General features: G+C 36.8%; 1 protein-coding gene across 3 annotated transcripts in view; it reads right to left on the bottom strand.

Moving 5' to 3' along the window:
- Positions 1-175: 175 nt before the first annotated feature.
- RC3H2 (ring finger and CCCH-type domains 2) overlaps positions 176-13,524 on the bottom strand; it is a 29,683-nt gene continuing 16,334 nt past the window's right edge. The window contains exons 12-21 of one of the 3 annotated variants that reach the window (XM_082775652.1): positions 12,476-12,903; positions 11,845-12,015; positions 10,495-10,650; positions 9,361-9,574; positions 9,039-9,123; positions 8,435-8,516; positions 7,920-8,054; positions 7,268-7,375; positions 6,090-6,238; positions 176-5,477 (exon numbers count right to left, since the gene is read on the bottom strand). In XM_082775652.1, the coding sequence (XP_082631778.1) occupies positions 5,279-5,477; positions 6,090-6,238; positions 7,268-7,375; positions 7,920-8,054; positions 8,435-8,516; positions 9,039-9,123; positions 9,361-9,574; positions 10,495-10,650; positions 11,845-12,015; positions 12,476-12,903 (1,727 nt within the window). In that variant the 3' untranslated portion in view covers positions 176-5,278. The remainder of the gene's footprint in view (positions 5,478-6,089; positions 6,239-7,267; positions 7,376-7,919; positions 8,055-8,434; positions 8,517-9,038; positions 9,124-9,360; positions 9,575-10,494; positions 10,651-11,844; positions 12,016-12,475; positions 12,904-13,524) is intronic. The other 2 variants (XM_082775654.1, XM_082775653.1) reach the window with 2 other exon arrangements.

The raw sequence follows: 13,524 nt of genomic DNA on the forward strand, positions 1-13,524 counted from the left end.
ACCCCCCTCCCCCAGCCCAATGGACCCGCCCGGACGCCACCACCCCGCGGGCAGGGACTGGGCCCGCCCGGGCGCTACCACCGCGCGGCGAGGGGGGAGCCGGGCCCGCACCACCTCCTCTCATCCCTCCCTCCCGGCCCTTCCCCGGGTTGAGGCACGGAGGCGGTGAAGGTGGACAAATAATTTTTATTTGTGCATGCAAATACATGTCAATACTGCAAACTTCTTCCATCGATTCTCTCAAACACTGAAAACCATGATGCTCTACTCTGTGACCAGCCAAAGCTAAAACCTCTTCACTTCAGTGCTACAGCAAACACGCACAGAGCGCCCCGCCGGGCCCTGCCCTACTTCTAACACAAAGGGAAACAGTACAAGTCGGGAATAAAACCGAAATAAACGGAATAGAATTTACTCCCCCATATAACCCCATTTCATTTTACAGATTTTAAATTATAGTTTTAAATAGAAGCTGAGAATGCGCCATAAAAATGAGCATTAAATCCATCGTAGCGATGGTGCCTGCTTTATACATGATGGGTGTACACCATCTTTTATTTCATTTACATTTCAATCGAACAATAGATTTGCAAAGAAAATGTCTAATACAGACGTAAAAATATTCACACTAGAGCTTCACAATCGGTTGTACAATTGACAAACAGGCCTCTTTTCCCAAACTTTCCAGCTAAGCAAATTTATAAAATGTAATCAATGCAACAAGAAAAAAAATTTCCTTAAAACTTCCAGGGAAAAGAATACGCAGTAAACAGTATAAATGCGGACAGCAGATGCTGCAAGCTAACCACAATACTTCTGAGTGGCTGTACAGTGGGTATGTGCAGTACAAATAAAAGCCACGTGTGTTGTATCACAACTACCGTATAATGTACTTGTTTGCCCAGCTAAGAAAATGCATGCATTTCCATGCCTTGGATTAACTGAGATCTACTCTGGATAAATTGATGGGCTATGTGCAAATGACCCTGGCTTTTGGCAGTAGTGAATGCAGGCTCTGTTTTATTTCAGCTTTTACAGCAACCTCTTGACTGATTAAAAGCTTCCACAAACCTACTCCTCAAGTAACGGGGTGTAGCGCTACGGTTCGATACAGGGAATTTGGAATATTCACATTTGTTTTTATCCCATCACTGCTAGTTCTTTTCCCTTGTTGTGCTCCCTTGCAAGCAAAGAGATACAGTGACGACTACTGCCAATTTTAGCTGTTCATTTATACTGGAGAATTGGGTCATTTAAAAAGCACATTTGTGTTCTGCTTGCAGAAGAGGTCCCTCAATTAGAGGGAATTTCCTAACAAAAGGGATTAAGCTACAACATAAATAATGGACTTTTACATACTATATGTCGATCATTTCTCATTTTGTTACACTCTCAAATTCAGCATCTTCCTTTAATAAGTCTAATAATAATGAAAAATCTGTTCACAAATATGATCAAGGAGCTGCTGGCATACAGTGTTTATGTACAGCAACAGGTACAACTTGACAACTTGTGCTTTAAGAAAGCAAACAGAAAACATGTTTGGAACTATTCTGAGTTTAGATAGTTATTTTTAAGTGTTCTTTCCTCAGCTGTTTATGACCGCTGTGTATTATTTTGTACCTCATCCAGCCTAGTACACTATTATACAAGAACAGCATTCAGCTCTTGAGTACAGGATAAATTAAAATCTCAATCATGTTATCAAAGCACTAAAACCTCCCAAATTAGACTTATACAATGAGCAATGAAGAGCTTATTTAACATAATCAGCTGTATACAATCTTTCTTCTTTGAAATCAAGTGTCAAACTTTAGCGTCCCTGTACTAGACTACCAAGAACCAACGCCAGTTTGCTTTGCAAAGAGTCTAACCTTTCCTTTGAAGGGTCTAGTATACATTCTACAATGCAAAATCTGCATAAACACTAAGATTCATTTCTTGTCACCTGTTTACAGGAACAAAATATCAGTAGCAGGGCGATCACTCTGCTATAATTACACGTTAAGAATGTACAGATAACTACTTTTCACACAAGCATTCTCCCAGCACAAGCATTAGTCTCTATTAAGACCTATGTGGGAAATGAGGCAAAACAAGGAATGAATCCAGGTAGTGAGGCAACACAATTAACTTAGATACTAATAACTCCTGTATCTCTTGCATGTGAAATCCCTGCTGTACCCCTAGTAGGGGTGGGGAAAAACAAACAAAAACAAAAATAATAAAAAATGCTTGTCCAAGCAAAGCAAAAGAGCCAATCTCTTTTCCCCAATCTGCTATGGGCCTTTTTTTTTTTTTTTTTTTCTTCTGACAGCAAAGGCCAAAACCTAAATGGGAATCACTGCTATTAATGCACGAAGATTAGTCACTATATCTCAGTGTCAGAAAATAAGCCCTTCCGTAGCCCAAAGGCACCTGATTTGCAACTAGACAAATGAATACATACTTGTTTATATAGGGTCAAGGGATGAAACTCCACCAAAGAAGAAAGCCAGAACTAGGTTCCCACCTGTAGCTTCTACTTGTCAGGGCACTGGAGGGCATAGTTTCATGGCAAAAATCACATAGTCAGTGTTAAAACTGCAAGACAAAAGCTGACATGCTATTTAAACCCCCAAGTAACTTTTTGCCTTTCATTCTCTATATTAAAAATTTGAGAAAATAACTAGCCTCAGTTAAGAACCAACTTTCCATATGAAGTGTATGGTCATCCTAGAGAAATACTATTATCATGGGACCTCCTGCTGCAGACAAGAGTATATAGATACATTTGTTCTTAAATATGCCAATATGGTTGGCAGGAATATGTTAGGCTTATGTAACTTCACTGGACAAACAGGCAAATGTGTGTAAGCAGCTTATCCCAATCCCCCTCCAGCAGAGCACAACCAAGTTTTTAAAATTGCAATTTTAAAATTAAAAAGTTAAGGTAAATACACAATCAATTTATGTAGTATATATTCACCCTCAGATCATGCTGAAGATGTTCTGTGGAGTTCTGGTGCACAGAGGGCTCTTTCCCTGAGGGCAAATAAGGACTTCTCAAACCTTTATATTTTCTCTATTTTTGTAACAAAATAGCAATTTAAAATTTAAAAATCTTTTAAAAAAATTACATCACCTTCAACATGGAAGATCTCACTGTTTAAATATCCATGAAAGAGACATACTTGTTTGCATATCTGTTTTGGAATTACATTGTACAGCAAATAATAGTATCTCAGAAGCATTTCAAAAGTAATATAAATTCATATTTACAGAATGGTCTTGGTATAAAATATACAACAATCATATTTATGTCTAACATTCTAAGTTAAATTTAACATCAATAGGAAATAAGTTAAGGTGACAAAGGTGGTCTGGTTCTTGTATCCATTCACTTTGAGTTGCAAGTGAAACAAAGCATCAATCTAATCCTAGCTATGAGGTGGCACTGGCTATAGGAAGGTACAGCAACAGCCAGAGAACACTAGAAGACTACTTGACTGTTTTTCTACATACATTCCTTAACATTTGAGTATTAAATAGATGTGTAAGATCTTCCATACTGACACCAGAATATCAAAACTAACCCTTGGATTTTCATGTATATTTACAACATAATTATTTCATGGACAGGTTCGTTAGGAGAGATATCAAACACCAATATTTACTTAGTCTAATCAGTAACCCTCAGGGAAACGCCAACCCCCACCCCCCAGAAACGTGCACAAAACAGTTATCAAAATCTTACCCGACCACATAGCTGTGATTTTGTAAAATAACAACTCAGACGACCAGTAACATGATCCTCTTTAAGCATTTTGCTAGCAGGAAAAGCCCTTACATGCAGTACACCTGGTGAAAGATCAGCTTGGCTTAAAATATTCCAGTACAATTTTCAGAGTAAACAACTTCACAGAAGTTAATAAAACATAAAAAAAAGTAAAACTTGTCACAAAGAAAAGTAAGAGGACAAACAAGATAGTAATTATCAGGAGGGAGAGTCCTGCTTTCTTTTCTGAAAAAAAGTCAATTTTTAAGCTTCTTAAAAAAAATATGCCCAGGGCTCTAGATTGTGTGTATTTATGAAAAACTCTTTTCAGTTGACATGTCTAACATGATTCTCAGTCACATCTTAACAGGGCATAAATTCATACACTTTTCCGTACTCTGAAGGTCAGATAATGCTATATTATTGTATTTTCAAGGTCTTTGAAAATAAGTTGCCACTGAACAAGCAAAAATTAAACCTGAATACAAAATAATGATTAACAACATTAAACAAAAGGTAATAACTGCCTTAAATTCCCAATATTTAGTTTAAATTAAAAACAAAACAGTACAAAAACAGCAATACCATCTTGTTAGTCAGTGCAAACACTACATACAGGGTTTTCAAAGGAAAGCCAAGAGCACCTGATACTTTTTGCCAAGTCATCTGGATTCTATAATCTGCAAGTTGAGAACTATTAATAAAAAAAAAAATGCTGTTACATTAGTGCATAACCTCTCAAAATGGTTGACAATTGTTTCATGTATAACTTGGGGAGATCAATACCTAGTACATTAGCTGGAGGACTTAGGCACTTGGTTTACTTCTGGTGACTTTACTTGGACAAGTAGCCTGTGTATGTGTATCTACAGTACTAAAGCAGAAACTGGGTGGGGGGATGGAAACAAAAAGCTGCAGCAAAGCACTGCACCACAGACCTGCAAATAATGCAGCAGTGCAAAGCTAATGGTGTGTTAACCCTGTAAAAAGTCTCAAGTCCAAATCCCCACCTCTCAGTCTTCAAACAGGAAACAATACTCCATGCAAAGTTCCACAACTAAGGAAAAAGCAGCTGCAACGAGACACAAGTTCTTCTCTCATGAAACAAAATAGAGACAAATAAGTTAGTCTTCCTTTCACTAGATGTATCATTGTAGGATCCTGCTAGTTTAAATAACTGAGTTGTTAGTTTTCTACAGAAGCCATTTTAAACAAGAATGGCTCAGATACCGCACCGGATTGCTACAAACTCATAAAAAGCTGCTTTAAGCTTAAGTAAAACAATGTCCAAATTCCATTCATTTGTGGAAAGTGAACGCCTTACCCTAGTAAAGTAAGTTTTTTTTCTTCAGAATGCTAATGCGAGAGGGGCTTGAAGTATCAAAGAGTCCACAGGAAATGCATGACCCCAATATTATTTTTTTTAAAAAAAATATACATTATATAATATATATTATATATATAAAAAGCTAGTGTAAATGCTTCCATGGTGTGGTCACAAGCTGGAAAGATGAATGCCTTTCAGCTGTTAACCATCCTGCCATTTGCAACAGGCTTTAAAAAGTCATTTTTATCCTCAGACATAATGTGAGCAGTTTTCAAAATGAGGCTGCCAACACTGACTGATGTGCTGATGGGCAGGCAGCTTGCATTGCTAACAGATGTTGTGATCGGCTGACTGAAGCAAGAAGTTACGGGCAGGATTGTTTTCTGCTCCTCCCTGAGGAGAAAAATAAGTTACAAATATTAAACAAGTACATGCACAAGTATCCGGAACTGAATTTCTGTGCATTAAATAAATACTGACAAACTCAATTTTAGCAACAGGAATAACATCTTACTAGGGAAGGGTATGCTCAAGATGTTAAATGCAGTCTGCCTCATTTTCAAGGGCTGCATTATACATTAAAAACTAAAGAACATGTAAACCTAAAATAGTGTATTTTAAAAACTACCTCTCTATGGAGATTTGTGCAAACAGTCTGAAACTTAACCTTTTGAAATTTTTCGAAATTTCTGGCAACTATAAAAATACTTCTGCATTTTTTGCTTACTGAACATGTGAAAGGTATTTTTAACAGCTGTGACACGTTTCAGCATATATGATAACAACAATGCGTACAAACAATGGTACCATCCTGTGACTTTCACATTTGTGACCTAACTTGATTTCTTAACAGGTTCTTCTCACTTCACCATGTATACACAATGCAGATGTCTACCCCAAGTCTGAGAAGGTATGTAGTTCATCCTTAAACAACCACACTTCAACTACTTTGATGCTGCTGTTTGTCTAAGACTGGCAGACACTGCTGTTTTGTCTAACACTCACAGAATCACAAGGTCTTCACCTAAACTTTGTCTCTTCTGTTCCATAGATTCTTTCTGGTGCTGCTTTAGTGGATGCCCGTTCTCTACAGTTGTTCCATTGAGCAGCTGATCATCTTGAGAACTAATACCTAGCTGTATATCCAGAATCTCCTACAGGAGAAAAGGAGAAAATGTCCATCAACACTGTTGCTAACAACTTCAAATTCTCCTATTATGTTCCACTACATAAAGCTGCTGGAAACTGTCTCCATGTGACTTTTGATTTTTATTTCAGACTATTGGTACGTCTATCACATTTTAATATAGAAGTGCTCATGTTTCATTTTTGCCTATCACTTCAGGTATCTCTAACGTAGCTTTTTTTTTTTTTTTTTTTTTTTTAATAGAAGTAATGTGATATAAACTGTGAATTGACTGAAATTGAAACAGAACTTATTCAAGAAGCTCCTTAGCTGCAGGTGTGACCTCCTCATCAGGCATTTCAGGAGTACTTTGACCATCTCCATCATTTTCCAGCTATAAAGCTGACATAAGAGGCAGATTACAGAAGAGATCATAAGATCATATCTAGATTACACGCTGATCAACTGTTTGAAATTACAGCTAATCCCAGAAGTTTAGGCACCATATTCTGTTTATTAGAATTCACAAGGGACACACAATTATTTGTCCTTACACAATTATTTGTATAAGAAGGAAGGAAAATAGCTTCCAAATTCTTCAGTCCTTTTCAAACAAAGGATATCAAAAAGGAAAAAAAAAGATTAAAAAATAAAATGTGATCTTAAAAAATTTAAGATCACATTTAAATGTGATTTTCAATGTAAAACATTCTTAAATTATAGCTTCAATGCTGAAGAGGAAGGGGAAAGGAATAGATTTCCCACATGACTAATGCTATTAAAAAGTAAAGAGTAAAAAACTGAAAGCTACCACAGCAACAGTCAGCTGGCTTTTAACTTAGCTATTATTAACAGCCACATATTAACAGTATCTGAATAAGAAGTATGAGATCCCTAGTGTTAAAGTAAGACAAATGCTTGATATCAGTACAAAGAGTAAGACAAAAGGCTTTGCTATCAACATAATCTACTACTGCACAAAGAAAAGTGTTAAATTGTTTTTGACTAATTAATGAAAGGATCCAGAGACCTTTTTAGACACAGATTGTTAACTTACTTCTATTTGTTCACCCTGCCCATCAGGTTCATCTGTATCTAGGGCTGACAGCTCCAATTCAATGTCTCGATCTGGCTTTGCATCTGCACAGTCTTCAGTATAATCAGTCTAGAAAAGAATAAAATACTTTCTGTAAATATCAAGTTGGCTTTTCACCTGCTTCACACAACACTTAAATACTAAAGTGAAAACAGAAGGTGCATTTCTAGGACACAACAATTCTATGATACAAAAGAGCTAGTTAATCACAAAACTTTGGGTATAGGCAAAACAGGACACACAGCATAATCTGTTCACAAAGCAGTGATACAGACAACAAATACTGATTTGAAATTTCTGTAGCCAATTAACAGAAGTTTTAGATTTTTAACATGCACAAGTAGAGCAAAGAGAAAGTATCACATGAAGATCAATGGTCACATTCTTCCCATTTTGCAAATGGAAGACTGGAGCAACAGCACAGCAGGTGTACCTACTTGATCTTGGGAAACAACTGGGTGTAATAACAATAGCAACTTAACTTGCACAGAACAAATTATAAATGTTTGGGAACATTAGATTTGAGAGGGTGTTTGTGTGTGCATATGTACATATATACACACAAAAAAAAAACAACAAAGATTTGTTTAATCCCAATTACCCCTTGCTTTACCTCACCATTCCTCAAATCAATTTCCTTGCTTAAAAGATTTAAGGTAAGGCGACTGCCTTCATCTAGAGAATTCCACTTCTGCTGCATGGCTAGTGCATTCGCCTCTCTCTGAAGTAATAACGAGTTACTTTTGGCCTATGGAAAGAAACATACCAGTTACCTACCAGTATACTTGGAACACATTGTCAAACAGCAATATAAAAACAGCTTACAAATGAACAGCTCTCACTCCAGATGGGTAATTATGTATTCCTTTGATGTCCAACATCTATTTTGCTCTTTATCTACTGACATTTACCAAGTCCACTACTTTATCCCAAAAATGGTCTTATTGATGTCAACGGAACAGGTCATACTAGCTGTCCTTATGCACCTGCACCCCAGGAAGCACCGTGGTACTCATGCCTAGGTAACTTACTTATCATCTTGTTAATCGCACTATTTTCTGTAGGTTATATCAAGAATGTTTATTTGATCTTTTTTTTTTTTTAAGCACATGGTATATCTGATCTTACCTGCTGTAATTCAATACTTAATAAATCTCCAGTGCTGGAATGCTTTCTGTGACCAGACAAATCTGTAACTATGAATCTGTCCCTTTAAGAGAAAAGAAGGTAAAACTGGGAATTAAAAGCAAGTTTTCTAAATCAAAGGACAAAAAAAACAGTCTATCAATATCAGGTTTTTGGACAAACTACATGACTAAGGTACTACATGACTCTTCATCTTCATGGCAAGGGAGGAAAGGGGTATATTAACAGTACCCCAAAGCATCATATGAAGCAAACATACTTATTGGTAAGAAGTGGTAAGAAAATTTGAACTAGTCAAGATCAGATTTGGACATGATAGCTTGGCAGTACCTGACTAATTCTTTGATTAGGTGTCTCAAGAGTAACATTGCTAGTAATCTGATATTATTCCTGTATTTAGTATTAAAGACTACACAAGTTTTAACTTAGTTTTTCAAAGTCTTTATGATGGATAGAAAAAATCTATTGCTTTAAAAATTAAGAAGGTCTATTAGTAAATATTTTTTTAAATTACATTCAGGGATATTAAACATTAGCCAGCTACAAAAAAAAAAATTAACTGACTATACCAAGGACAAGTCCATACCGTTCTGCGTAACGTGCTGATGAAGTGGAATCTGAGCCATACGAACTCCATCTCGAGTCAACGGCATTGACATAAGGGACATAATCTGTAACAATTTAAAATATGTTTGCATTATCTTATATTTTTTTTTATATATATATATATATATATATACACATATATATATATATATACACACATATATATATATATGTATCTGTTCTTAAGAAGTAGAACATACAGGTATTTTAGTTTTTTACATCTTCATTGCTGTAATAAATATAAGCATGAAGAAATGCTCGTGATATATGCTACGTTGTCAATAGGAAGCCTGTACTTGTACCTGATACACTGATGGGCTTAGTTGCACTTCCTTGGGAAGCAGTGGCCTGAATAGGATCTGTTGTGTGATAACCTGTACGGGATGACCTGGAGATTGCACCCCACTTGGAAATGATCGGTCCATCGCTAAACGGGATTATAGGATCTTCTTCCTTTGCCCTTCTCTGAGTTTCAAATAAATGCACTCTTCTTTTAACATCCCCGCTGTCCAAATCCTATGTATTTAAGGAACAAAGAGATACACAGACTTGTTTGAGGTCATTCCTATAACTCAGATGGCAAATGACTTTCTGACTACTGTTGCTGAATACAGTGAAGAAAAACAGTTCCACTAGAGAGCCAGGATGGACCACGATGATTTCACTATTGCCTTTTAACAGCAAACTGACCGTAAGAAAGCTATTGCCAGTATTAGAACTATTTTTTTTCCAAGCTAGTATTTCCAGGCAGAAAATGTTCCACTATTGCTTTAAGGTCCTTCAGTACCATTTCCTGTATTAGGAGGAAGTATTAAAAACACTTGAGAAATTATAAGATTTGGTTGTATGTTCTACACAGGACATAAAGGTAACCTGCTACACTGTGTAACAGAAAGTCTCTAAAAAGCATAAGCTCTCAGCCTTCCAAAAGTAAGCTGTGTGCCACGATTCCTACTACATTTCTTTTTTTGTTTCCTGAAGTACTTCATTTTTTTCCCCTCACTCATTAAAATCAGATGATAAAAAGTTGATAAAAGAGACAGGATTGAGAAGTCAACATTTTTATCCCATCACTCCAATAATTAGAGAATACATTTAAAGAAAATTAGTGAATCCAATCCATTTATAGACCATCTACTCAAAACATTTTGAATACAAATTTGATTTAGAGGGATGTGTTATTAACATGGTTGCTTCAGATGTCTGAGAATTTTATTCCTGGCACTACGTCCTGTCACTGACATAAACATGTAGTTTGTTTACAAAACTGGGAAGAGGTACTCCAAACAATTTCAGATGGGCCAAGCTACTTTAAACTAAAATACTAAGAATAGAAGTTGTCAATAAAAGAAAAAAAGGCTTGTTTAATCAAACAGAAGACACTTCAGCATGTAAGTATCATTACACTAATGAGATAACATGCAGAAAACCCCTACCATTAACACGGCATTTGAATTGGCAATCACATCCTTGGGCTCTGAGTCGATAGCATTTATACAAGAGCCAATAGTGCCACAAGACCACGGTGAATAGTGAGAGAGATGGTCTTCCTCAAATTTAGTTCCACTCAAATCACTGACACTCTCTGAGAACTACAGAAAAGGGAATAAATAAGTAATAAATAAGAAAAACAGGGAATTCAGTCTTAAAATAAGAAAAGACATTTACTGCTATTTAATCATATTATCTCAAAAGTCAACCAAGGAGGTATATCCATGTTCAAGACTTGACTCAGGGACAGCATAACCCATGCAACAATCAAATTTTAAACCAGTGCAGCTGACAGCTGTCCAAGAAGGGTAAGGCTTTCCCAGTACAAGTAACTGTCTGACCTGCCAAGATAAGAGGCTGAAATCAGTGTCGCTATATTAGCAGTGGGTTTCTCCGTGTGATTACCTACAGTAAGTTAATTCAGAGGAAGCCATGCATTTTTCTTTACTGTAGAAGCCAGTGGCAGATAGAAGTACGACTCAGAACACTCCAACCTGGATGAAGACCTAAATCCTGATATACCTTGAATACACCCATGAAGGACTTCAGGTTTATCTACCTTACAAGACCTATTCTGAATAATTACAGTAGAACGCCTCAAATGTGAACAGTGAAACCAGTAATCTACAGCAAAGAGTGCTTGGTACAGTGGTTCTCATTCTCAAAAGAGTTTCTTGGATGCATTTAAGTTACATGTATAGAAAACAATGATTTTTTTCATTTATTATTTTTTACCCCCCACACTTAAAGCACACAATTCCTATTTGGTAAATTTCCATTCTTGCTTACAGAACTGTGTTGCATAGGTACACAATATTCTGCCAGTATCTTTTGTCACTTTTAATGGGTATATATTCTCTAGGATTTGACAAGCATTTTTGCAGGTTGATTCAGTCTACACATCATGCCATAATGCCAATTTGGAATATGATAAGGAAGGTCCTTAGTGGAAAACAACCATTGTTTCCTATGTGTGGAGAACAAAAAAAAAACAAACACAAAACAACAAACTCACTCTGTGAAATTCACAAAGCAAGTTCAACGTAGTTATATTTCCTTTAATGAAAGGAAATTGAATTGACCTCTTTGCTTTTTGAAGTTTTTCAGCAATCACGTTTAGCATCAGCTTAATAACAAATTGAATGTATTCATGATTAGATACTACTCTCCTCTTGCTAAAAGAAGGAATTCATTTTCTGAACAATAGATGGCAGAAGGAAAATCTTTACTAGAAATATTAAATGGCTTCTTACAGAAATAGGAAGGGAAAATAAAGAAGTTCTTTGGCTTCCCACCTCTGTGCTGAAATCTACACTGAAGAGAGGAGAAGGTGGTGTTGGAGATGGTGTTGCCATATGAAGGGCTGACGACACAAGAGGAGTTTTCTGTGTGTGGTATTGTGCCCATTGCTCTGGCTTCCGTCTTAACTGCTCATCGTAACCAGTCTTCAAGTGACCACAAGGCTCCTAGCAATAATAAAGATAGTTCTGTTTATTCTGCCATACTCTAACCAAAAGGTAAATACTTGCAGTAGACACACCTGGACAACATATTCCCTTGGGACTGTAATTTTCCAGTGATATTACTAGAAGAATCCTGCAAGGATCTGGAGGAAAATCCAGTCCATGTATGGTAAATCAAATCTTAAAATATGTAATGAACTCAATCAATATGTAATGAATTCAATCGACCTGTACAGGAATTCCAGAGGCAGCACTGCTCTGGTCCTAATCCAGATTACAGTAATCTATTTCACAGGCTCAATTTATTTTGTTTGTAAAACAGAACAAAAACTTTGTCCAGGTCTTATTTCTTATCTCTGTAACCTCAACTAAACAGAGGAGGCCTATGCTAATTATTTACCAACTCTTCAGTAATGACCTTTAGAATAAAGCCTTAATCTCTCCCTTTCTGGCTCTCACTTACCCTTGGTAAAGGCACAGTCCTCTGTTCATTTGGGGGTTGACAAGCCACAGAGTAATACCCATCCAAAGAGTTGTATCTCTCACGTAATGATGTCTGATAGACAGATGAGTGCATCACATCCATGGGAGGTAAAGAATTGCTCCTAATCATATCATCTCGTGGATACATCTGTGGGCGCCAGATGCGCCTGCTGTCATAAACTGGAGCATACATTCCAGAAGGGACAGGAGGAACTGGTCCATACGGCTGCGGAGGAGGAGGTTGGTAAGGAGAATTCAGTCGATCTCGAGGGGGAAATGTACTGTAATGATCGGCATATGGCACGGAAGCAGGTGGGAGGGAGGATTCTGGAACATTATTGGACCTCACAAAGCGAGGAACACAGGGAGCCACGCCAGCTGGTACTGTTGGAGGTGGTGGATAATAGCCTTGAAAATTGGAAAAAGGTATATTTAATGTGACCACAAATGACCCATAAATTTACACCTTCTAAAACTGCAAATAGCATTAAGTAAAGCATTACACCTTTAGAGAATGAAGTGTCACATTTCTACAAACTCACTACTGACCCTATCATCTCTTTAATGGAATATAATTTCATGTATGACAACCACATTTGCAGTTGCAGTGCTGACCCTTTACTAGCACGACCCAATCTGGAAAACCAACTTTCTCTGCCATTGCTCCCAGATACTGCAGTTTAACTGTCTATGTAACTAAAAAGTCAGCATTTTAAACACTTCTTTATATACACAGTTAAAATAGCACCTCTAAAATAAAAGCTATACTGCTAAAAATAAATAATTTCAAAGGTTTCTAAGTAACCATTTCACACTTGGTTTACTCCTTTTCATTGGAGAGAGTTGCCTGAACACCTCTAACATTTGTTCTGATAGCTTGTGAATGACCTGATGCTAGAACGAAGTCTTAATAGTTTGAATATAAACATGCATATGGCAACCTAAAAAGATAATTGAAACCTTTCAAAAACATCTGAGCAAATACAAAGAGGTAAGAGCATCATAGTACATGAAAACACTGTTCTTCCC

Source organism: Aythya marila (assembly GCF_965140915.1).
Source record: "Aythya marila genome assembly, chromosome: 19".
NCBI classification, from domain to species: domain Eukaryota; kingdom Metazoa; phylum Chordata; class Aves; order Anseriformes; family Anatidae; genus Aythya; species Aythya marila.